General features: G+C 42.3%; 1 protein-coding gene across 12 annotated transcripts; it reads left to right on the top strand.

Annotated features, from left to right (window-relative positions):
• LOC122625024 (insulin-like growth factor 2 mRNA-binding protein 1) lies at positions 1–26,429 on the top strand. 12 transcript variants are annotated; one of them, XR_006326526.1, is made up of 9 exons: positions 1–222; positions 282–558; positions 8,232–9,119; positions 23,063–23,236; positions 23,997–24,371; positions 24,425–25,154; positions 25,322–25,477; positions 25,544–26,204; positions 26,263–26,429. XR_006326526.1 is itself a non-coding variant. In XM_043804849.1 (8 exons), the coding sequence occupies exons 3-8, from the start codon at positions 9,007–9,009 to the stop codon at positions 25,898–25,900; spliced, it is 1,905 nt and encodes a 634-aa protein (XP_043660784.1). In that variant the 5' UTR covers positions 1–222; positions 282–558; positions 8,232–9,006; the 3' UTR covers positions 25,901–26,429. The 12 variants fall into 12 exon arrangements, 11 of the variants coding, with proteins under 11 accessions (XP_043660784.1, XP_043660789.1, XP_043660790.1 ...); XM_043804849.1 differs by having other exon boundaries at positions 25,544–26,429; XM_043804854.1 differs by having other exon boundaries at positions 3–222; positions 24,446–25,154; positions 25,544–26,429.
• The last annotated feature ends 48 nt before the right edge of the window (positions 26,430–26,477 follow it).

Genomic DNA, 26,477 nt, shown 5'->3' with positions numbered 1-26,477 from the left:
TTTTCACTTTTCCCACAATTCAGTTTCAAATTTTTTCTCGCTCAACATAAAAAAATCAAAAAATTACCCAAAATCAAAAATATACACTCACACGATCCACAACAAGACAAGATACCGGACAACAACAAGCAACACACCCATATATGTAAAAAAGCAAATCAAAAGCAATCTAAGGAGTTGCAAAGGAAAGGCGAAAGACCGAGCCCATTTAGCTTAAACTAGGTACTAGGCACTAGACACTGGCTAGTGATCTTTACAATCTGAATAACTCTGCTCTATAGGAACATAAAAGCCCCGGGACTCTCGATCCTCTCAGGAAATCTCCGCCCAGCTCAATTTTCAATCCCAAAGCCTGACCATCTTGAAACATCTCTTAGCCAGCGACGTCCATCGATGATACCAGATAACCACACATTGGCAACCTGAACCAAGACTCAATAGCCTGCAAGGAACAGAGATCTCTGCAGCATCAATCAAGCACCTCAATCACAAGCCGTTTCCACAGACATTCTATCCATCAATCGATGATAAGCAGTGCAATTGCGCGCCATTGAATCTGTAAGTACTTAAGTATGTCCTCGAATGCATTTCACCATTTTAAATGCCCCACAAAATCGGGAAATGGGAACTTATACTTATAAGGATTACATGGTGCTTTGTATTTCCTATTGAAATCATATTACCATATATTATTAAACGTAAATCGCTCAAGATCTCAAGATCTCGTGGAACGAAGATCAATTAAAAACCAATAAGTTAGCGAGCACTTCGGCACAGTTCCTGTGTCTCGTCTTTCATTCATATATCCGATGATAAATTCCCAGTTTCTCCTTTCGCCAACGCCAACGCCAATGCACAATGTTGCACGACGTACAGGGAGTGCTGCCTAAGTGGGATAATAAATGGCTCAGCATATAAGCGGCATCGCTTGAAGAGGCTCCGCTGTAGTTGAACGCAGAGGTTGCGTGTTTGGCGTCTATTTTAAATGTCGACAGCGCAAGATGCGCGTGGCATGAATGAAGCGTCTGTCCCGCCTTTCAGGCCAACCCCACCACCCCAATCCCCCTTCCCCTCCTTTGGATTTAGCCCCCCCTCCCCTGCTCTTGTTGTTCTCTTCCTCATTCTAATCTGGCTCGTCTGCTTCTAAATTTAATACATTCTCAAGTGAGGCGAAATCCATGGAAGATGCAAATAAAATCGGATCAATTTTAAAGTTCAACAGCCGCTGAAAAAGCGAGAGTGAAATATCCAAAGAAGAGGGGGGTGATTGTGGGGATAGAGATAGCAATATGTCGGTGGGGCCAGAATTAGCAGCAGACTGACAAAGCAATAGGGGCCAGTTTGGTCAAATTCCTCAGCGTTTCGCAACTCAGAGGGTGGTTCGTATCTTTCAGATGCAAAGTTCGAAGCTGTAAGCTATAAACTATAAGAACCTTCTAAACTTCCTTCAAGAGCTCATGGTAGTCAACACCTTAAGTATATATATATTTTATATCTTAAGCTTGATTGTTAGTATATATATATATATATATCTTATATCTTAAGCTTGATTTGTTAGTATATATATACATATATTTTATATCTTAAGCTTGCTTGTTAAGTCTTGCTATAGTTAATTTTCCCTCTCAGATCCCCAACATTCTTTCTTCTTCGGATAGTTAAATGCTTCTTTTAATGCCAAGTTAACCCCTATTTCATTTATAAATTCGAACGCTGCGTTTGGAATAGATTTCATTGCTTACAAAGCTGTCTTTTATCTCAAGATGCCAACCACCCCCATTAATAAAAGCAAAGGGTGCTTACCTCAGTCTTACGTAAGGTCCACGTGCATCTTACGTTTGGGGATGTTAGTCCTTCGCTAGCAGCGTATTTTTTGGGGTATTCCTAGATAGACATCAATCTGCATTCGCACTATCCGCAGTATCCGTCGATCGTCTATCTCGTTCTATTTGAGGCAACTGTACCTCGTTAGCGCGCTCCTGCGACGCGGTTTGTCCTTGAGGCGGCTCTCTAAGAAAGCTTAGGTAGGCAGCCAGGCAGCTTTCGCAGCTGTTGCCTGCTCCTCGCTGCCTGGCTGCCTGGCTGCCTGGCTGCCTGGCTCATCCGTCTGCTCCTCCCTTGGGCACTGCTTATCTAGTCCTTCAAGGTGTCCTGTAGGCAAACGAGCTCCTCGAACCCCGTCCCCCATCGTCGGCATTCCTCAGTCGATTGTTTAATGTCCTGTGCGCCGGTGTGTCGACTGTGTGCGGCAGAGTCAGGATATCGCCGAAGTTAACCGGATAAATAGTGGTTTGATGTATAATACATACACATATAGTTTGCTATTGCTCCAAGTAGATACGTTTTTATCTTAAAGCTATCCACAATGGATAAGAATGGTTTCTAATACCTAGAAATACATACGTTCTCTAACTTGCTATAGTTTCGCCAAGAGTCATCTATCAACTTAGCTTAAGTTCGTATCTAGGAACTACTACTACTGATATTACTACTGATGAACGGAAACCGCAAGGAAATGAAATCAACTTCCCAAGAATCCTGCAGGACACGAACCCTTTTTCGCATGCATCCGTCCGGTTCGTGTGCATCTCAATCACATTTCACTGCGTTCGCCATTGCAGTCGGTGGAATTGTAATCAACCACTGAGCCACAGTGCCACTGAACCACCGAGCACCACCCAAAGCCCAAAACCCAAAACCCCAATCACCCACCCAGTGGCTAAGTGGACGGACTCAAACGGACGCACTCACATAGCTCTCGACGATTTTATTCGCAGGACGAAAGTCCTTCTTCCCCTCCCTCACTATCTCCCTCTCTCTCTCTCTCTCTCTTTCTTGCACTCATTTTGCATGCATTTGTGGGGAGGGGAGGGGCGGGGAGAAAGTGGGTGGTTAGGCCTGCCGGCGTTGCATACTTTCGAGGGGTTGCTGTGCTGCACTTTGCTGCGCGCGCGCCATTTTCCATTCGTGCTGCGTAAAATGGAGCAGCAAAAAGTGCAACTGCAACAGGCGTTCGCCATTTGCCGCCGCTTGAAAAGGGCCAAGAGGGGTTAAGGAGGGGGGTAGAGCTGGAGGTCAAGCCCGCCCACCACGGGGGTTATAACCTTTGGCAGGATGATGTTGCAACCGCAGGAGTCGCCACCCCTCGAGAGAGTTATGTAGCTTGTTTATGGCCGATGTTGCTGCTGGCGGTGGTGGTTGTGTGCCGTGTTGTGTGAGTTGTGTGCTGTGTTGTGTTGTGAGTTGTGTCGATACCCTTGACGCCGTTGCACTTTTGTTGCAAATTGCTGGCAAAGGACACAAAAGCTTTACAAGCCTCGCCACCTCTAATTGGCTTGTCGCGGCTGAAATAAGAAAGGGACTGGAAGGGAGGGGAAGGGGAAGGGGAAAAGGAGGAGGATGCCGCCGCCAGGAAGTGTTGCTCAGTGCTCGGGAAGGATTCAATCGCATTCAAGTGGCTGGCGTCGAGGGGTAGAACTAATTTAAACCATGTACCAACCCAAGCAACCTACCCGCATCTGCACCCTTTGCATCCTTGCAACCGAGCATCCCAGCATCCCAGCATTCCAGCATCCTTGACCACCCTTGTATCCTTTCGGCGCGAGATGAGGCCTATTAAACGTCAATTAATGTCACCTTCAACAACTGCAATTGCTGCGGCTGCATCCTGCATCCTTTTGCTCCTTTTGCTCCTTTTTGCTCCTTTAACCCTGGACCCTTTCCTCCTTCCTGGCCGCTACCCTCCCGATTCTGATTGCGATTCTGATTTTCTGTTTTGATTGCGACGCGTGCAGGGACCTTAAGATGCCAAGGGTGCCACGGGGGGTGGCGGGTTGCTGACGTACAACTAAAGAAGGTCAGAGTGCAATGCTGCATGCAACAAGTGAGCCGACAGAACCAGACGACGACGACTTGCATCTATAAAAGCGGCAAGAAAGGAAGGAGATTTAAGCTGGATGCATGCAGCATTTTAAAGGCATTTCAACACTTTGCGTGTGATGATTATATTTCCTTTTTAGTGGCGTTTGAATGGTAAACAAGGATGTTAACTGAAGTTAGTCCTTTGTATTGGGTGAATAAGTGCGTTAAGTGCTTCCATATGCGCTTAATCATTTTATATTAAATAGCTTTATACATAGATGAACAAATATTTATATAAAGTCAAGTTAAATTATATGTAGATAATAGATTAAATAATGAATTGCATATTGGAAAGGTGTATGGTGGTTATCCGAGTTATCAATGTAGCAGATTTTCAATCTATATTTCTTCAGTTCAGAAAACAGCTTCAGTTTAAAATAGTTTAGAATATGTAATATCTAAGATTACCCAAGTGGGATAACAATGCTTGGATATTACTTGTATTTCTAAAAAGTTGCAAATCTTAAGTTTTGCTGATTATAACTGTGATAGATGGAAGATCCTTTTAAAAAGACCCTTCTACATATATTTGAATGTTGTTATGTTTGAAAGTGGAGAACGTGACTGTTTAGTATGTCCTTGGCTACTAAGTTTTGTCGCTTGGTCTAAACTTTTCACCGCTAATCGCAGCTCTGGACTTGAACTTGCGGCTCAAGGACATTGTACTATCCTTGCCCCTAAGGCACCACACCCCAACCCCCTCCCCCTTCCCCTCATCGCCCCCCTCCCACAACTAGGATTCTATGTGAAACTCGCTTTAAGTGTCCTTCCACATCTAACGCAATCCCCCCATCCCCCTATCCATGCCACATATCCCCGCTTCCCCTTCCCCTTCGCTTGCCGCTTACCGCTCGCATTTCGTTTTTCAATTTTTCGGCTGCTTTTTGCGTTGCTTTTTTTTCCTTAGAAAAGAAAAGAAAAAAAGAGGAAAAAAGCAGCAGCAGCAGCAACAAGAACGCCGGTATACCGAGCAGCTATTGTGTGCTCGCAGTTCACTTCCTTTTGCCGCTTCCTTCTTCCTTTTCGGTTTTCAGTTTCCAGAGCTTAAGCGCCGTCGTCATCGCCACACTCACACACACGCGCGCACACACACATGGACACCTCGCAAGCTTATAGATGTGTGTGTGTGTATCCATGTGTGTTTCGTTTTTTGGCAACGCCAGCGACGCAGTCAGCGCCGACGTCGACGCCGGCAGCGTTATAAAAAAGAGCGAGCGAGAGCCGTCCTGGCTACGTTGTGCCTCTCACTCGCACGCGCTCCTTTAAGTTCAGTTACTTTTGGGCGGTGGAGCGTGGTGGGCAGGGCGGGGAGGGGGGACTGGAGCGAGGGCAACACACGCGCGTCTTTTCTGAGCCGCTTTTTTGAGTGAGTTTTTTTTTCGTCGAGAGGAAGAGAGTGGGGCGACAGGAATTCCTCATACAGTCCAACTTCCATAGCTAGAACATCCAGAATCCGGAATCCAGTATCAAGAATTTAGTATCCAGTATCCAGGCAAAGTATCTTTCACTACCTATAAGTCCCAGTTCTTACAACTGTTTATTTCTAAATAATATGAACTAATACGAAGTACTCATGTTTTATAACAAAACTTCTAAACCTAATGTATTGAGATACATCATTGGTGTTTTTATAGAAAATCTATATTATATTCTTATAAAACTTCAAAGTTTGTCCTCTTCTTAAAAGGAACTACATCGAAATCTTACACTTATGCAGAATATTTACATAGTTTAATAATATTTTGAGCAAATACCAGAACCAGTTTTAATGTTCTCAAGAACAACAAAAATAAAGAGCTTGTTTTTAAAATCTTTCAAAGAGCCTCCGCAAATTCTATTGGTCTTGTTTTTCTACATTTAAATGTCAATATATTAATAACTTCTATGAAACTTCGTGAAATGAAAGTTACTTAAAAATTTGTAAATTATTCGTAAAAAGTTCTATCCTATTTAGATTTGGCTCTTAACAACATATTGAATCTGGACTTATTAATATTTCAGTAGATCCAAACTATTCTAGGTCTGAATAGGAGATACGATTAAAATTATTCAGACATACAATTTTATTATTATTATTATTAAGAAACCATGAAGTAAATATTAATAATAATAATTATGTAAAATAGGCATGTTAGGTCTTCAAAAGTATCTTAAGAATGCTCCGCTCTATAGATACCCCATGAACAGTGTCCATCTAGGGTTAATGCATAGATACTATAACTTAGTTCGAGTATCTCAGGATCTGCGAATGGCGGTGCTTCGCTGATAACCCAAGTGAACTAAGCCACCATTTTAGATTTCATCTGTCTCATTGTTGGCTTTAATTACCGCTTTTATCAATTTCCGAAAAGCGATGGAGGCAAGAAGAAGACATTGGAGCCACTCAACACACGCCACCTCGCTCGCACTCGCACTCACACTCACTCGCTCACCTACTCACTTCCCCACACTCACACTCACACTAACTCGACTCAGAAAACACTCGCCGAAAATTTTCGGCAATCCGTAACGCACTCACACATACTAACGCACGCGGTTTCTTGGTCTTTTGCCTTTGCCTTTTGCTTTTGCTTCTCCTCTCCGCTGCCTTGCCTATGCCTGTGTGTGTGTGCGTGTTTGTGTGCGTGTATGAGTCTCGCATTGGTGTGTGCGTGTGTTTCGTATCTGTGTTTAGGAATTTCGGCAGCGGAGAAAAAAAATGTGAATTTTCGAGTGAAACTGCGGCCGTGCGCTCGGTCGGCAGTTCAGTGTCTGAAAACGCTCCTAACTGTAAGCAACGTAGCGTCGCGACTCGCGGGCTGCCCCAAATAATCAAAAGAAAAAAGAAAGAATTAAAATCAAATAAAAAGCAGCCAGAAAGAAATTGTACAAAGCCAACAAATAATGAAAAACAAGAGAAAAAATAGCCAAACGAAAAGCACCAACAAATTAAACCAGAAGAGAAGAAGAAGCAGCAGCAGCAGCTAAAGCTAAAGCAAAACCAAAACCAGCAGCCTTGAATCAATTTTTTCTCTGTGTTACACTTTATTTTAATATTTTGTGACCGCCGTGCCATTTTTTTTTTTTTTTGCCATTTTCCGTTTTGCGCGCCACGGATACTTGGATACACGGATAACGGAAACGAAAACGAAACGAAGCAACTAACGAATCCGCCGTTATAAACTATCATCTCCACTGGGAAAATCCCCCTCCCTCCCCACCAAAACACCCAAAAGGAAAATAGAAAAGAAAACTAGAAGAGAAAGAAGAAGCATAAAGGAAAAGGAAGGGGGTGGTGAATAACGGGGGCTTGTGGGGGGTTTCTATGTGTATTTTTTTGTTGCTGCTGCTGCTACTTTTTTCGTGGCATATTTTTTGACTTTGACTTTAATTCGTTTGCCTTTGCTTTTTTCCTTTGCCCCTCCGTGCTCTTCTCTCTGCCAGAGTGTGTGTTTGTGTGTGTATGTGTGTGTGTCTGTGCATGTGTTGGCAACAACAACAAGCAGGAAGATTGTCTTTTTTTCTTATTTTTCTTGATAACATTTTCCATTTTCCGAACGAGGAAAACAAAATGTGTTTTCCCACATTTCAAACAAAACAAACACAAAATCGCGCACCAACAAGAAGAATTTTTGTTTCTTTTTTCGAAGGCACTCTGACATCATCTGCAAAGCTCCACTTTCCACTGCACGAAAAAAGAAACACCAAAAAACTAACTTTAAAAATTTAAAATAAAGACAACAACAATTGTTAAATTTTAACAGCCGAAAAGAACAACACATTCGACAGCAACACATGAAAAGTAAGCCAACAGACAGAAAGAAACAAAACAAACGACAGTCAGAAAATTTCCGCAATTTTTGGGCCATATGCGAAATAGTTTATTTTCTTTCGCCTACTTATTCACCACAAAAAAAAAACGAAATAAAATAAAACAAAACCAAAAAAATGCCAACAGCAACACTCACGCACACACAGACACGAGAGCCAAGATCAAAGTCAACATGACGAAAAAAAGCTCTCTCTTTTTTCTTTTTGTTGGTCGCTCTCTCCCGCATAAATCTCTTCTACTTACTTCTAATGCCCCCGCACCCGCCTCCGCGCACGCTCTCTCTTTTTCATTTAATAACACACTCTCTCCCGGTGCCTCTTTCTCTCTCCCGCTGGTGACGAAAGCAAATAGCCGAAAAAGAAAGCTGACGCTTTGCCGGCCGGCGATCGCAACAGCTGTTAATGTTAACCCTTGCGTGGGCGTGCTTATTCCCTAGCGCCCCCTCTCACCCGAAAATGACCCCACAGAACTAATTGCATTTTCCCCGTCTCTTTCACAGATAACTCTTTTTTTTGGCCCAATTGACACCAAAAACAAACAAAAAAAACAACATACCACTAATGTAACAATTTTTTTGAAGCCCACAAAAAGGACGAGTAAAGCAAAAAAATTAAAACGCAACGCACAACCAAGTTTCGAGCAAAAACAAAAAAAACCAAAAGTTTAAATTCAAATCGTAAAAGACAGTTGCAAAAGGCCCGTGAAAAATCAAATTAAGAAATGCAAACGCGACTTTAAAACCAAAACCACTGACAAACGCTTTTTTTTCACACCGGTTCAGCAAAGGTCAGCGAAAGTTTCGACTCGGCAAAACGAAAAGAAAATTACCAAAAAATATTGAAAAAGAAAACAAAACAAAAAACCCTAAATACAAATCGTAAAATCCGTCAAGGATATGAGTAAATCAAGTAATTGAGCGCGCTAAATTCAAAAAGTCATCATTCCACACGTAACATCCGAAACGAACAAGAGTTAAAAGCAGGAGTTCAACGAAGACAAGCTTAAAAATACAACAAAAAATATTGAAATATTTCAAAAGCGATCCGATTCCAAAGCTCCGATTCGCGACCCAATCAAATTCTAAAGTGTTCGACCAGCGCATTTTGCACAACTTCGGTTTCAGTCAGGAGTCATCTAGAGATATAGATCTATATATCTAAGAGTGCATATATCCATCCGATCGATCGACGAACCAACGCCTAAGGTAAACCACCAAGCAACAACACACGCACACCAAAAACCAAAAAGCAAAAAGCAAAAAAGAGCTACCGAAAATGGCATCCGAACTGGATCAATTCGCCGACCTGGAACTCTCAAAGGAGGATCGTGAACAGATCTTCGATCCGCCACTGGATCGACAGCAGTTGGAAGGTGCTGGCACCTCAAGGTACGTACTTATCTGCTATGCCTTATCTACTATCATTCCCGTTTCCCCGTTTAGAACAGATCGAAAAACATATCGCACAAGGCCTATCTCTCTATCCAAACTCCCACAACCCTAAACCACCCTACCTCCCCTCCCCCGAAAACCTTTGAAAACATTGTCACCACCCCCATCTTTCATTGATCTTGTTGTAGCTTTTTGTAGTTTGTTGTATGATGCTTTTTAGCTTTTTAGTGCGGGTTTCGAGCCACAACCCACCCACCACCCACCATTCACATATGTACCTACCAACCACTTAGAAATCCGATACTCTTACCCCGCATCGAATCTAATCGAATTGAATCGAATAAATTCAGATCAGTTTCGATCAGTTAGTTGGGTTGCTACTCATGCAAGTTGGGCGAAAATGGCGCCCAATGGTTTTATATGGTTATATACGCCTTGGTCGCGATTCGATGCGCCCCTCCAAGGTTTTGGGCATCAAACCAAAAAAAAAAAAAAAAAAAGAAAAAAAAATGGAAAAGCTTAAGAACATTTGAGGCTCTCAGGAGTAATGGGAAACCCGGAAGGCAAATAAATGAGCTGCGTTCCTCGGGCGGGTAAACTGAATTTAAATCTGAATCAGAATCTGATGCTGAATCTGAGATACTGAGATACTGCGATCTCTGATCTGCAATCTGCCCTGCACACAGGCAATCCACAATTGCACAAATTATCACGCCAAATAACATGAAGTTTGCCCCTCAGGCGATGGCCCTCCTACTTTTTACTTTTTTTGCCACCCTAACACCCCCCTTTTGGACATACAACGCTGCTAAATAGCAGCTAATTTCCTGTGATAAATTGGGCATATCACCGGGAGACAGGAGGCCAAAAAAAAAGGAGGGCATAAAAAACTATGAAACTATGCAAAAGCAACAAAAAATGGCTCTCAGGGAGGACCTTAGGATGCCGAGGATCCTCCGACCCTCGTCAAGTTCCCCCCTCGAGCCAGGCTCAAGTGGTGTAAGTAAACACTGAGCGGCATGGAACAAGCTGGGGTAGGCGAAACCATCATCATTGTCGCATAAAAAAGCGCCGGAAAGCGCAGTAGCCACTACCAGTCTCGCCCCTCACTGCCCAACCCAGCCTCTATGTTCCCCCGATCCTACGATCCTGCGATCCTCCGATCCTGCGATCTTCCGATCCGCCGATCCTGCGATCCTCTGATCCTCAGGATTTCTCGGCCAACCCCCGATCTGACAGAATTGATATACTTGCCGCACGCTGCTCGAATAGGAGCAGAAAAAACAGCAACAGCAATGCAATAGAAGGGTTAGGAGGAACTCACTTAGCATTCTTCTGGGCAGGAACGCTCCTTCGAGGAGCAGGAGAAGGGTAAGGAGGAAGAGGCGAGGAGGGAGGAGGTGCAACAAGATCAATGAAGGACAGATCGAAGTTCGACCCAGCGCAGGGGGGGCCAAAAGATAATGTTTGTGTTGCACCTCCTAAACAGATTATATTTTTTTCGTTGTCTTTGCTGTGCTGATGATAAAAGGGTATCTTAGATTCCAGTAGCAGCAGCTACACGACCAAAAAGGATTAGGACAGTGTTCACAGGACTAAGAACTTTAGAAGCTACAGTATTTCAAAGTTAGAAACGCCTGTTTGAATCAAGTCTCAGTTATGTGGAATGGACTTTACTTACAAATGGACTTTACTTTTCAAACTAAGCTATGAAGTTGCATATATGTTGCATATAAGGTACATAGCATTCTGTTGCAGTTCATCTCTAAACACTTTCCTCAGTGAAGCCCCTATATCATCTAATGTGATGGTGTAATCGATATGTTGGGTTAGGAGCATCTTAGATGCTTGCTGAAGATACGATGATCTGATCTGATATACCTGTACTAAGCATTCTAAGAAGAAATCATCTCGGATGTCTTAGGATAAATGCATTTTGCAGATGTACGATGTTAGTTCGCCCACAAGATAGCTAAGATGGCTCTTAGGATGCGGATTGCGATGCTTCTGCGGCACAGCTTGTTGCGTGTTAAGCCGCTTGTTGCAACAACTGCTAAGCCGGTAGGAAAAAAAAATGCAAATAAATAAAAGGAAAGGAAAAAATCACAACTAATTTCCTGCAGGAATGCAAAGTAAACAAAACAGCAGCAGCAGCAGCAGCGTGGTGGCAAATATACGAAATAATATGAATCTGCGAGACCAAAAAGAATCTCACCAAACAGCAGCAGCTTCAAAGGCAACGAAAGACAACGAAATCTTTTTCTGTAGCAATTGGTTTAATCCGCCAAAGGAAACATGCCGCTGCCACAGGAGGTATATCTTTCGCCAGCTTTAATTTGCTTTTTCGTTGCTTTTGCTTTGCTTTGGCTCTGCTATGGCTCTGCTTTGGCTCTAATTTGGAGTTGGACTTGGTCGTGGTCGTGGTCTTTGGCTTGGGATTTTGCTTAGAAACGAAGGGTTGACCCAGAACGCCAGCGATCGAGAGATGAGATCTCATCTCTGGAATCTGTTGGCTCGTTGTTCGTGTGTTGGTGATCTCATGATCAGGTTTCTCAGGAGAGTTGGCGGTTGGAAATATGATTTTGGCTGAGTTTAGGGGCTTTCCTGCCCGCTTCATTGTTTTTTTTCTTTCTTCTTATATATGTCCATATATATATGTATATACATATATATATTTATATGATTTTGCCCCTCGTGTTTGTTCATTTTCTAGTCGCAAAACGCAAAACACGTTTCTCATATTTCCAACTCGCTCTCTTTTTGCTGCGAGTGCGCGCTCAAACATTTTTAATTATACAAGAGGCCTCCCTGCTTCTAATGTTTGTTCACTTGCGGACGAGGAGGGGCAGGGAGTTGAGGCTGCTTGCCAATTTGTCCTTTGCCACTTTGCTGTCTTATTTTTTGTCCGCCTCAGCTTCTAATCGCAACCCCTTGCTGTTCACCATCGCCATCTGTATCTGTATCTGCGTATCTGTATCTGCACCTCTGCCACTTAGCTGTAGTGGAAGGAAGGAGCTGCAGACTCTCTGGAAGCCAGCGGCAAATTTGATTCCCATCGATTATCAACTCGCAGGGAGTCCTTCGCGGTGCTTGCTTTCGTGATCCTGCTGATCCTCCTGCTCCTGCTGCTGCTCGCCTTTTTTGATTGACAGTCAAATTAGTAGAGCTCCTTGGGCTTGGGCACAGGAGGCTGTGTGTGTGTTGTGCCCATTGTGTCCATTCAGTAGCATTGGGGGTAGCATTGGATGCGATCGCGATCTAGCCAAGCTTAGAGCAACAGCTGCTCCTGCTCAAATCAAAGAATCAAAGGCCTGACCTTGGTTTATCGCTCCATTCATTCCGATCGCCCCCGCCTTTGTCGTCACTCCACAAAGCCGGCCAAAATCGAGCCACAAACCCGATTCACATGAGACCACGCTCATGTGCACATATATAGAGATGATCATGCACTGAACGAATCTCTATTAAACCCAATCTCTATTCAAATTAATAGAAGCGTGCTTAGATCCAACCATACTTCGTAGAAAACTAGTCTAGTTACTTCTTTCCATAATTTCCCAATGTCTAGCTTTTAGTTTTCCCAGATTTGCATACCACCTTTTTTTTAAAGGAAGTTCCCATAAAGAGACTACTTCTGAATTAGAACCTCGCACTGATTTCCACAGTGTACCTCCGTTGTATAGAATCAAATGAATGAAATCAAGTACTACGGGATTTGCGGGGGAGGCGGGTACACTTTACCTACATTTGTCCAAAAACAACAAAATCTGCTCGGTGGCCCATATTGGGTTTGTTGGGTTAGTTGGCACGTTGCGGGGAGGTGGCGGCGGGGGATGGGGGAGGCTGGGTAAGGCGTGGCCCGCCAAATTTCCGCTGCTGCGATTTACGACTAACGAATTGTGAATTGCGAACTGCGATTGCTGGAAGTTGAAGTTGTTGCACAGCGGAAGAGCAGAAGGACACCGACTTTGGCAAATCGCTTCGGACAGCAAACAGGATGCACATATTTTTTGTTGAACTCCTACGCCAGGTAGACAGGTAGTCCGCAATGTGTGCTTCTCTGTGTACGTGGGAGTGGGAGTTCAGGTACAAAACAAGAGCAGTCTTGGCCTGCCCTAATTTCAAGGTGATGCTGTAACCAGGTTAAGCATTTGACGCTCGCTGAAGAGGCCTTCAAAGATATCTTTCTGCTTCCATTGGGAAGGGATTCACTTCTAGTCGAGTCTTTATTTCAGTTTAGTCTTTACTCTTCATAGAATATAGTACTTGAAATAGTATGTATGTAAATTATATGAACATTAAATATGTAAATAGTCCTTTAAGCCCTTGCATATCCAACAGCACTGCATTCCGATTAGCACAAGCTATCGATAATCGAAGATCGAAGATCGAATATGTTGCATCTAATTTCGAATCATCTTCCTTCCCCAGTCTTCCTCCCTCCGTCTCGTTCCCACTCTTTTGCGACAAATTCTTGCTGTTCTTTTCGTCTTCTTGTTCTTCTTATTTTCTACCACATTTTTGTGTGCTCCTTTTTGTGCTTGTGTTCATTAGAAATTTCCAAGAATTCGAACGACAACGCACACATGCGCAGCGTTCGGACTAAATGAGAGAAAGAGAGAATAGCGAGGTATGGCAGATCCGAAGATTCGTGTTACTGCTGGCTTAGTTTTCCAAAACCAAAACCAAAATCAAGAAAAAAACAAAGCCAAAAAGAACAAAAAAATAAGGAGCCACAAACACACGTTCCTCTGATTTTTTGTACATGGCGAGGGAGAGGTGGCAAGACTGGAGCGAGGGAGATGGCGCGAGAACTTCTCATTCCAACGTACCCGTATTGAACTTGAAAAGTATCTTAAGATATACAATGTGCATATGAGATACCTTTAATCCCAGATGGAATTAGTAGAAGAGCCGAGTGGTAGACAGACTTTTTGATACGATTTCTTAAAAGAGGAAGCATATTTATACCATACTATTTTCTTACCATATGCACATGTACATAGTTTAATAAATAGACCAAACAACGAATACTTCGAGATCATTAATAATAATTTAGAACTACCTTGCAAGAGTGATATATGTAGGTTTCCGACTATAGTGCTATTGTCCTGGCTTATTGCCATTGCATCGACCTGCGGGCACCGCACTAGGGGACAGCAACTGTTGTTCCGGTACACGTGGCAGGAGGCGGGGGCGGAAAAGGACGAGGACGAGGACACCTTTCTAGGACTTTCTTCCTCCGTTAGGACCACTTTCTTTTCGTTTCGGCACCAGCTGCCAGTTGCGATCGGTCGGCGGGACAGCAACAATGAGAAACCAACCCTTTTCGTGTCTTCGAGTCTTCCCGCTGATCTTCAAGATCCCCGTGATCGTGGCGTGTTCTTCGACACGCAGGTAGGACCTCGAAATTGGCTGATAGGGTCCTGTTCCCGATCTCGATCCCGATCCGATCCGATCCTGTCCTGTCCTCTTCCTGTCTAGCCCATTGTTTGTTTTATTTGTGCGCCACCGTGAGTGAAGAAAGCATTTCACCGATGACTTAAGGGTTGCGAATACCTCTTTTTTTCCCTTTATTTCCATTTGAATCGAATCGTTTCAATTCGATTCGCGTTTCGTTTCAAGTCGACAGCTGCCGAAAAAGCTTTGCTCGGTTTCTACGGCGAGATACAAAGCTTGGCGAAAGCTTTCGCGATCTTCATCTGCGCGCGATAGCGAACATCTTTAAAGATACTGCCTATTATGTATAAAATAATAGTAACATGACATTGTGACAACGTCTTTCCTAAAAAGTATTATTATTATCAAGTACAAACCCAATTAATCAAAATTATATGCATATTTTTGAAATATTTCGTATTCAAGGAAATGTTGTTCAATGTAAAAGCCTCTATATTCATGAATAACATTTAAGATATTATTTCTTTTTCGGTAAAATATCCTTAATATTTTTTAAATAGGAGCACTATGCAATTGACCGCGAGTGCTTGGTATTTCCTAGGGGTTTGCGCACTATCAGCGATTCGCTTCACTTTTCTCTCCTCTTAATTCTGTATTAACTTTAAGCGGGTTGTTGCCCGCCTGTTTACAACTGTTTTTACCGTTGCTTTCGCTTTATGCCGGCACTTTTGCGGTCAACACATGTTGGCTAAATAAATTTTTCAAAAAAGATTTTAACCGAAGAGAGAGCGCGACGGAGAGGAAAGCGCTACACTCGACTGCATATCATTAGATTCTGTAATTGGAATTATACTAATCTGTGTTATTGAAATCATTTAAAGTTATTCTAGACATATGGGACTTTCTCAAAACAATGAACTTAACCCAATATACATATATTGATTTTTTCAACAAACTTGGTTTAAGTAGTATAATCACTAAGTTTGGATTCAGGGATGGCTGATTACAAGATAAACATAACATTCTTTGCTATTTTCTTTAAGAAAGCGTCTGAACGAAAAAATTCCCTCTAACTATTTTCTAACAGGATCACTTGACTTTGAAAAACTGTTAGATACCGTATTCACTTCGAATCGCTGCTGTCTGGCAACGCCATTTAACGTAACCGCCTAACGTGGTCATTTCTCCTCCTACTGCTGCCGTCTTCTTTTCGCGAACAACAACACCACACACACGGGCGAAAAACCCGAAGTTGTTCTTATTGGAGCTCGGCTACTGACTCTCGCCTCTCTCACTCTCTTTGAAATTTTTATTTGTCCACATTCACATTTTCGCATTCCCGTTCGTTGCCTGAGCTCAGTATTTAAATACTCTCTGCATTTTGCGGTCGTCTTTTTCGGAAATACGCGCGGCGTAGTTGCACAACAACAACAACAGCGACAGAAAAGAGCAACAACTAAAGCAATAATTACAACAACACACGGCTAATTTCACAAATCAAAAACTGAAACGGCAAAAATTATAAAATATTATAAGTGCGAGTGAGTGGTTGTGAGTGTGCGTTGTTTCAGTTGCTATAATTTTTTTTTGTTATATTTCCTCCTGCACACCTTGTTCTTCTGTGCAAGCAAAATTGGAAAAGAATTGAAAAAGTTGCAAAAAACTAGCGCCTTGCGTTTTGTTGCGCTTTTTTTTTATTGCTCATACGCATTTGGCATTTAAAAACCAACGGCAGCAACAACTACAGTGAGTGTAAAGAAGAAACGAAAATAGGTGTCTCAATTTTTTTTCCACGCCCTGCGCTTCTTCTGTTTTGTAGTTTTTTTTGCAGTTCTGTTTTTTTTTTTTTGTCCTAAAACGGTTTATCATACGCACACACATTGTTGCATTTCGCGAAAAGAAAAAACACAAAAATCTTGGGCCGGCTTTTCTTTTCCTCATACTCCTCCTCCTTCGCCTTGGAAAACGTGCGTGTGTGTGAGCTTGCGCGAGAGTCAACAATAAAAATCAATTTAGATAAACTGACCTACTTCCCACTAAACTCGCTAAACGCAACAGTTGGCAACCCTGCTATGCTGGCCGCTAATTAGCCAAACACGTTTTTTCCAGTGGAAAAACATAACGGTTCACCGATAAGTATCGATAGTCTGCCCGCGAGATCGATTGCGTTGCATTCTATCTATGTGAGTGAGTCATTTGAAATGGTGGAGGAGTAGGGGAAAATATAAAACATACCACAGCAAAAAAAAAAAGAACACGCCAGCGCATCCAGAAGAAATCACAGTTCAGCGGCGAATTAAAGCCCATACGCATGACCAAAAGAAAAAAAAAGAAACGAGGAGGAGGAAAAGAAGAACGAAAAGAATAAACCAAAATCATATCAGCAACAGCAGCAGTTTTTTTTGCCCCTACTTCCACACAGTTTTTTGTGTGTGATTAACAAGTGAGCGCGTGGATCGGGAAAGTGAGACGGAAGATGGTGGGAGGCGTAGCAGGAGGAGAAGAAGGAGTGGGAGGAGAGCGGCGGAGAGTGAGAGTGAGCGAGGGCCCCAATCTCCCCTTCCGCCGCATTCTCAATCGGTGCGCGTGTGTGCGTATTATATTTGTCATAAACGTTCTCCTCCTTCTCTTCTTTTTTTTGCCTTAGTTTTTTTTTGCGAATTGTGCGAATAGACAAAATCGAAAAAGTTCATACGAAAGCAAAAAGAAACAACCAGAAGAAGCCAATGCCAAATTGTGTGATCGGTTAAAAAAACAGCGAGAGTGTGGAAGGAGGTGAGAAAATCGCAAAAATAGTAAAACAGAGAGAAGATCGCCTTATTAGAGATAAGAGTAAAGTTTTGCTTTTGCACTGCAAACACAAAAAACGACAGTAAAAAAAAAACTCAGCAGTCGGCCAGCGCAAATAAACAAACACAAAATGCACAGCAACAACAATAGCAGCAGACTCAACAACAACATAAACCACAACAATTTTTATCAACAAAAACAATCGTTTATACGCTATTTGGATCGGTGAGTTTAACAGCGTGCAAACCATTTCCACCCAAAAAAAAAGAATTCCCCACATTTCCATGGTAAACACTAAATACTTTAAGTGGCTCAAATACTACACTTTTGCTCCACTGTGCGCACATGTGTACTTCAATTTCAATCATGCCCAGCAAAAGGTGCGAATCCATCAAAGTCATATGTTGCGTATCTAGATCACATTTATAAGACTCCCAAACACGACCCCTCCCCCTTCTCGTCGCACCGAATCCGCAGATCTGGATTTATCTGGCACACACATAAGATTTATTGATCATCACTCTTTCTCCATTAAGTTAAACTGGAAGAAAGTTGTCTGCATTTCGTCGTTTAACCTTAATTTACACAAACATTTTGATAACTGGGGTGGTATAGTTGTTCCAATCGTATGTAGAAATTTTGTATATTTGCGAGAGTAAACATAAGTTGCGACTTATTTGTTTTTGTGGCAGATGGTTTCAGTTATGGAAGCTCAACTGTAGGTCTATTGGGTTTGATAAGATATGGGTTAATTTATTTGTTTAGGTGTTTAAAAGACTGGATTGCTTTGGCAAAATACTAATGTGGAAAGCTTCAAATGAACCTAACTTACTTTATTCTTTCTACTGAAAAAATATGCTGATGAGCTGGTTTTTCCCATTGTGACTGCATTTTTTCTTAGATTTTCAAAAGGGTATGTAACAAAATACAGTACTTGAAAACTCGACTTCAGCTTCAGCTTCGTTTGGTTTGTTTATTTTCTCTTATTGGCTGGTCACAATGCATATGGCTGTGCCACGCCCACCGTTGCATTCGGCTCTCGACCAACCAGCCTCCGCGCCCCTTCATCTTGTTTTTCCTTTACCACCCTTTTCGTTGCTTTGTTTACGTTTGCATGATGATGGTAATCGCCAAAGCACAAATAAATCAGCAAACAACGAAATGCATAGCAATTGTACCCATGCATTAGAAAATGGAACAAATTTGTCATGGATACGAATGTATATTGTACAACAATTACGGCTAAAGTAATAGCACAAAAATGTCAAAATACGTGATTTCCAAAGTTTTTATTGTAAATGTGTCACACGATACCCTGAAAATCACAAACAAATATATATATATGCGATAAGTTTGATTGAAATATTCTCCAATCTGAGTTTAAACATTTTGAATTGAAATGGCATTTATATTTGGGTGCCGTTTTTAATTGGGGGACGCTATTTTTTTGACCGCTTCTGTATTCCTATGTGTTGCATAGTGAAAATCGCCATGCCAAACTAATGGTGACAGATTCGCGTTGTTTGCATCAAAGGGCGTTCTGTTTGTCAAGTGATGGACTTCACTGTGGGTGTTGAATTTGCCACTTGGAGAACACACACACCGCTGTTCACCAATTTAGGTCAAACCAGCCAGCAATAATGCAAGCATTGTGCTCTCCACTCGGTTTTTCCTCCCCCTCTTTCACTTCATTCCCTAGTTGTTCCTCTAACGGAAATACCCCTCACACTGAAAACTAGTATGTTATTTTTCAAGTTCTGAAGCATGTTTATATCTAACTACTTTTCAAACAATTTGTATACATTTTAGGCATAATAAATGAAATGTTTATATATAAGATTCTATTGAAATGATTAATATCCGTTTAAAAGCGATGTGTAATATAAACATATTTATCATAATTATATACGTTTTTCTTTCTGTGCAACTGTAAGCTGAAAACAAGTTTTTCTTTTCCATATGTTGACAAAACAAATTCCTTTGGCACTTTATTTTTTTCCTATTTTCACCATGGGCGTTGCTAAGAAATGATGGAGAGGGGGAAAATGCATAGATAAGCTTGGCAAATGAAAATGCAAGAAAACAAATGAGAAAACTAACCTTAGTCTATGCAATCGCAATAGTATGTGTATGTGTGTGTGTTTGTTTTTCCTGCAGCAGCAACTTGTGGAATGTGCCATGAAAAAAGAACAACAACTACTCACATAAGTGCATATGCTACAAAACGTACATCCCACTCGCATATGTACAAATCTACATTTGTATGTGTGTGGCACATGCGTCATTCAGAGCAGTGTAGATACCATGTATTCATTTATTCGTGAGACAAAAATAAAGTTGCAATCAAAAAGAACGGAACAAAATCAGCCAGCAGATTTCAGATTTTTTCATTCATAAAAATTATACAAAAAAGAATGAAAGAACAACGAAAGAAGAGAATGGGATGGGATGAAGGCAAGCACACAACGCATCACACATACAGAGAATCACGCAATGCAATGTGAGCACTGATAAAGCAGCATCTGTGGGTGATTGTCTGAGTGTGTGTGTTGGTGGGAGTGCACATTGCACCGCCTTTTTATAAGAGAGAGATAAAAGCTAAAAGAAAAGAAAACAAACCAAAAATAAATACGCGAGGGCGCCGCATGGCGTACACATCCATACATACAAACATATATTGATTGGATTTGGCGGTGTATGCATCTGCTGTGTGTATGTGCTACAACGGTGCTCAAAAAAATAGAGGCAACTGCAGTCTTATCGGTTGCTTATGATTGCATTAACTACTACCTTATATGTACCTTATTTTTTTAGATAAAAATCTAAAGAAATATTCTATTTTGTTTGAATACTTCTATTTAACATTAATGTATAGATATTAATTAAATATTTATTATTACTCAAAATATGTAGCTATATTTTGATCAATTTTCCGACTAAGTACTGAGGATATTTGCAAAATACCTATATTTCCGCCCGCGACTGTATCGCATTAAGGTCGCTCATTGATAACAAAACAAAAAACAGCAAGAAAGCGTTACCAGGTGTGCGTGTGTGTTTGTGTGATTGCGCCAGAGGTCATTTGCTTAGAATCGGTCACATGTCAGGTAAAAGGAACAACAAGCACACACGCACACATACACATGTGTGCACACCTGGTAAAAGGAAAACAACCACAGCACAAAACAAAAACAAAAATGTAAAATTGTTGCACAGACTAGTGGTTAATGAGTGTGAGTGAGACAGAGATAGGGCGCCGTGGTGAAGAGAGATAAGCGGGAGCGGGAGAAAACGATACGCTCTCCTCTCTCATTGGATGCAGCCGGTGTACTAGACGCAACAACAACAACAACAACATAACGCAACGTCAACGAACTGCAACTTGTCATTTGCATCGGAAAGAGCAACAAAAACAACAACAAACCACACAAGCAGATGTTGTGACGCATGCTCAACAATTACAGTTAGCCGACACAGTTTGACAGCCACTGAATTGTAGGAATGGGAATATCGAAGTGCAAGATTTTCAGTTCAGTAATATGAAAAAGAAGAAGACGAGAAGTAGAAATAGCAAACGGTGGCAGAATTTCTTCCACGTTTCGTCTGCGCTTCCTGGAAAAGCGCCACAGCCCCAAGTCGAGAAATCGCCTGAGAAATGTGCTGGCATAAACGAATAAAAACAAAAAATGTAAAAAACCGGTCAAAGCAAAGCGGGAGTGCAGTGTGGAGAAAATAGCAAACAACAAGCGCAACAACAACACAAACCGGAGGGTGGCCTGTGAATGGCAAACGGGATTGGAATGCTGGAATGTCGGAATGCGAATGCATCTTTCACCTACGATCGCTCTCTCCACTTAGCTCAAGTCGTAATTTACAGTTACTAGAAACATATGATCGATATTCAAATGTATATCCCGCCAAACTAACGAACAGGCATTTGTTAATTTACATTTATTCGTCTTCATTGTTGGGAGTCTTACTTCAGTGTAGTGTTGTAACCCATATTTATTTGTCGCATTATTTTTTTGAACACAGCTGTACACAGTTTGACACTCACGCATGCGGTTTGACAGCTAATTAGGGATCATTCATGAAAAGGGAGTTAAAACCACGAGCAAAGTGTGTGAGAATCGAAAAAAAATGTAAACTGTTAATTAAGAAAAGTGCCAGACTCACAAAAGCAAAAGAGATTACGCAGGGGGAAAAACAAGAAACAAAATGAGCCAGCTCCACGAGTCTTCTCTTCTTTTTTTCCATTTCTTCTCGTCTCGTCTTGGTGCCTCTCCTCTCTTCTTGCCCCTCTTCTTCTCCTTCTCCTCTCTGGGGGCTTTCTTGCACCGTTGTTGTTGTTTTTGTGTGTGTTTTTTTTTTATTTGTTAGCTTGGCGGCGACGGGAGAGAAATTACTTCCAAGAAAAATAAACACGATATTAAATGTGCAACATTCCAGGCGTCGTTTGCGTTTGCCCTCGCCGTCGTCTTCTTCTCTCGTTCTTATTTTTATTTTACTCTTTTTTGGTCTCTTCGAAGATCAACAACAACGGGAGACGGAAACTTTGATACACTGTAAAGAATATAACATTTGTATTCATGAAAAAAAGTATATTTCAAAACTATTAATTCTCATGTTATTTATGTACAACGTAAAATTTAAATAGATACTTGTAATAAACCTTAATAACATACATACAATTTTCTCTCTGTGTGAAAAAAATGCTTGGTCATTTACTTCTGCTCTTTCTCATTATTATTGCAATGCCGTTAAGGCTGCAGGATGATTATAAACTTAAAGTCTTTTCGGCAAATCAAAATAAATTGAGTTGGTTTTCAAAAAATCAGACTTCTTTAAAACACCGCCTATTGATCGATGCATCTTTGTTTTAGGGGGTAGGGAGTATCTTTATTGGTAGATGAAACGAATAGTATTTCTCCTAATTTTATGCACTCCATCTCACAATTTTGATCTGTGTGCCCTGCTTTGGATTTGAATGTATCATAATTGCACAGCTCCCCCATACACTCGCAAAAACGCATACAGCGTAAAAATATTGGTATACTCTATTTCTGTTTTGCATCTGTTGGCCTAACTTCCCATCCAAATTCCCACTGCCATCCCAAAGATATTCATATGTAAATCATTTGTAATCTCGCTCGCTCTTAAAAAACACTTCTTAAATGCTAGTTCGCTGCTTGATCTCGCTCTGTCTTTGTGTTAATCTTTATCTGTATTCTCTCAGTGCTGCCAGAATACGGGTGAAGAATCTAAAAATTAAAAACATCTTCTTCAAGCTAAAACAGGCTTCTAAGTTCTAGACGGGGTTTTCTTCTGCAAGAGTTTTGACTGATATTAGAGATCTATAGAACCATTTCGCTTTAATTCTGGCACCACTTGTTTAGCAACTCGACATCACTCTCTTCAACCGACTGCTTTCTCCCAACTACTGCTACTTCTACTACTACTACTACTACTACTACTACTACTACTACTACTACTACTACTACTGCTACTACTTCCAACTTTTCTTTATTCGCATATATATTTTCTTATCTAATTCATTTTCCCATTTTCCTCCCAACTCACCCACTTGCGTCCCTCTTGTTTTTGGACTACTATCATCACTACCACTACCACTGCCACTGCCACTGCCACTGCCACTTACTTCCACTTACTACAACTACTACTATTTTTGTTTCTTTTGTGTTTGTTTGTTTTTCTTGTTCTTGTGTGTTTTTACGCTATTTTCTTCACAGTGTTACGACATCAAAAATCTTAATAAGCGGCATACCGATGCAAACACGTTTCGAAGACATCGAACCGCTACTGAAGCCCTATGGCATCGTCAAACAGTGTGAGGCTATTTCTAGTAAGGATCAAAATACTCAAACAGTACATATAACATTCGAAAATCCTGAGCAGGCGCAAAGGTATATACTCAAAACTACTCATCTAAAACTACTATTCACCTAAATTCAATCTCTTTAAGGGGATTTTCAGATCTCCCATGAAAAACCATTGATTTCTATGAGGTTTTCCATGGGAGTCTTGTGTTGGGCTTATATATAGGTAGTTATATCGTTGCATTGGGCTGTGATGCGAAGATTTGGGGGCTTTGTTATTGGGATCTGTGCAGGATGGATGCGTTGTGTGTGGCTTACCTACCTAACTACCTACCTTCCTACCTCCATTCCCATACTTTAGTGTTTCTTCCACCATCCAAATTGGCCATGTTTATTCCAAATTTTGATCAAGAATTTACAAACCATTAATATGTCAAATGGACTTTTGTTGCCTCACATTGAATTTGTTTACAGGCAGTTCTCAAGTTAATTTTAATGTGAAGGAACATGATACATACATTTGGATAAATTCATGTAAATAAAATTTCTTTAAACTAAGCATTGCTGATATCATTCCATTTCCGTGAATGTCTTTTACTTGGATCTCTATCGCTAGCCAAATGTTGAAAGGTGCAGATATGCAATATTTCTGTAAGGAATCGTTTCGCTAAACTGAATTTTAACCGAATTGCATACCCTCACCAACATGTGTACTTTATTGGAGTGAGGCATGGCAAATCTAGATGGGATATTAGCTGAAATTTTCTATAGAACTGTCATTGCAGCTGAATTGGTGGCAAACACATGACTAATCAATAATTCTCCCACCATTCCCTCTCCCACACAGAGCTGCTGTTGGTCTGAACGGTGTCGAGTTCGAGGGCAGCAAGCTGCATGCCGAGCAGCTGGACAAGAACCAGCGGCGTAGCCAGCGTAATCAGCGCAATCCGTATCCGGGAATGCCCGGTCCCGGACGCCAGGCGGACTTTCCGCTGCGCATCCTTGTGCAGAGCGAAATGGTGGGCGCCATCATTGGGCGACAGGGCAGCACCATCAGGACGATCACACAACAGAGCCGTGCTCGCGTCGACGTCCATCGCAAGGAGAATGTTGGATCGCTGGAGAAATCGATCACGATCTATGGCAATCCGGAGAACTGCACCAACGCCTGCAAGCGCATCCTGGAAGTGATGCAGCAGGAGGCCCTCTCCACGAATAAGGGGTAAGTGGCTGTAGCTTTTAAATGATATTTTCAAATATTAAATTAACTAATAGTGAACTCACCCCTGATTGCAGTGAAATTTGCCTCAAAATACTCGCCCACAACAATCTGATTGGACGGATCATTGGCAAGTCGGGCAATACCATTAAACGGATCATGCAGGACACCGATACGAAGATCACTGTCAGCTCTATTAACGACATCAATAGCTTCAACTTGGAGCGCATCATCACGGTCAAGGGATTAATTGAGAACATGTCGCGTGCCGAGAACCAGATTAGCACCAAACTGCGCCAGAGCTACGAGAACGATCTGCAGGCAATGGCGCCGCAGAGCCTCATGTTCCCCGGTCTCCATCCGATGGCAATGATGTCGACACCGGGCAACGGCATGGTCTTCAATACGAGCATGCCGTTCCCCTCGTGTCAAAGCTTTGCCATGTCCAAGACCCCGGCTAGCGTGGTGCCACCGGTCTTCCCCAATGACCTGCAGGAGACCACCTATCTCTATATACCGAACAACGCTGTCGGCGCCATTATCGGCACCAAGGGCTCGCATATCCGAAGCATTATGCGCTTCTCGAACGCATCCCTCAAAATAGCCCCTCTCGACGCCGACAAGCCGCTGGACCAACAAACGGAGCGCAAGGTGACGATTGTTGGCACACCGGAGGGTCAGTGGAAGGCGCAGTACATGATCTTCGAGAAGATGCGCGAAGAGGGATTTATGTGCGGCACGGACGATGTGCGCCTCACGGTTGAGTTGCTTGTGGCTAGCTCTCAGGTAAATTGTTCATTTTCAATCAGATAGCTCTTTTTCCGTGAGCTTTTTACTTCTAATATTGTTTCACAATAGTATATAACTTACACGATTTTTTAGTTTATAACTGATGGATCTTTGAACCATCAAAATGCCTTGAGTAATGCTAACCTGTTTAATTGCGAATCTAGGTGGGCCGTATCATTGGCAAGGGTGGCCAAAATGTTCGCGAGTTGCAGCGCGTGACGGGCAGTGTGATCAAGTTGCCGGAACATGCTCTTGCACCGCCGTCCGGTGGAGATGAGGAGACACCAGTGCACATCATCGGACCATTCTACAGCGTACAGGTAAGTGTCCAAATGCGGACGGCTGCATGTCCTTACAAGCTAACGCCACGATTGTGCTTATTTCAGTCTGCCCAGCGACGCATTCGAGCCATGATGCTATCGACAAATCCGCCGCCAATAACCAAAAAACAGAAAGCTGCCAAAGAACAATTGCAACAACAGCAACAGAGCCTAGCCGGAGCCGCGACCAGCGGGTCCCAGCAGCCACAGTCGCCATCCCAACAACAGGCACTGCCGCCGCAATTGCATCATCAGCCTGTGTCGTCGGCGTCGTCATCGTCGACGCCGCCTGCACACCATCAGCAGCAGGCGTCGACGGCAGCGACCACACACCAGCTGCAGCAGCAGCCATCGCCGCCGCCACCTGGCAATGCAACTGCGGCCGCAGCTCAGCAGCAGCAGCTTGCGAGCTCACAGCAGTAAGGAGGAGTCACCGTTAAAGGAGAGCCGGCGCCGCAGCAGCAGCAGCAAAAGCAGCAGCAGCAACAGTAGCAACAGCAACGGTAGCAGCAACATCAACAGCAACCAGCAACAGCAGCAGCGGCAGCAGCGACATCGCCAACAATAGCCAAGGCAGGGTTTTCTACTGTTGATACTACCTCCACAGCACACCCATAAGTTTCAATACCCCAAGACCCAAAACCACCCACAATTTAACAATTTACAACCCTATAACTACAAGCTAACCGTAGGCGCCACCTTTGTGCTGGCACAGGCGACGGCAAAAGTAAGCAAACAACCTGGAGCAGTAACATAAATAAAATTGTACACATATATAACTATAGGGGAACCACCATATTAAAAAAGTGAGCTGCGTGAAGAAGCTCTACTAGTTCATAGCAGTGTATTTCAACTTTAACAAGATGAACATCAACAGCAGTCACACAGCAAGAATAACCATAACATCCTTCATTTGCATACTAAGAAATAAAGAGAAAACGTTAAATAGAAAGCAGCGCTATCGTTCACAGAAACCACTAAAAACAACACCCCGCCCCAA

The sequence above is a fragment of the Drosophila teissieri genome, chromosome X (assembly GCF_016746235.2).
Source record: "Drosophila teissieri strain GT53w chromosome X, Prin_Dtei_1.1, whole genome shotgun sequence".
NCBI lineage: Eukaryota > Metazoa > Arthropoda > Insecta > Diptera > Drosophilidae > Drosophila > Drosophila teissieri.
Note: the sequence above shows the minus strand (reverse complement) of the source record. Positions and strands in the feature narration are given on the sequence as shown.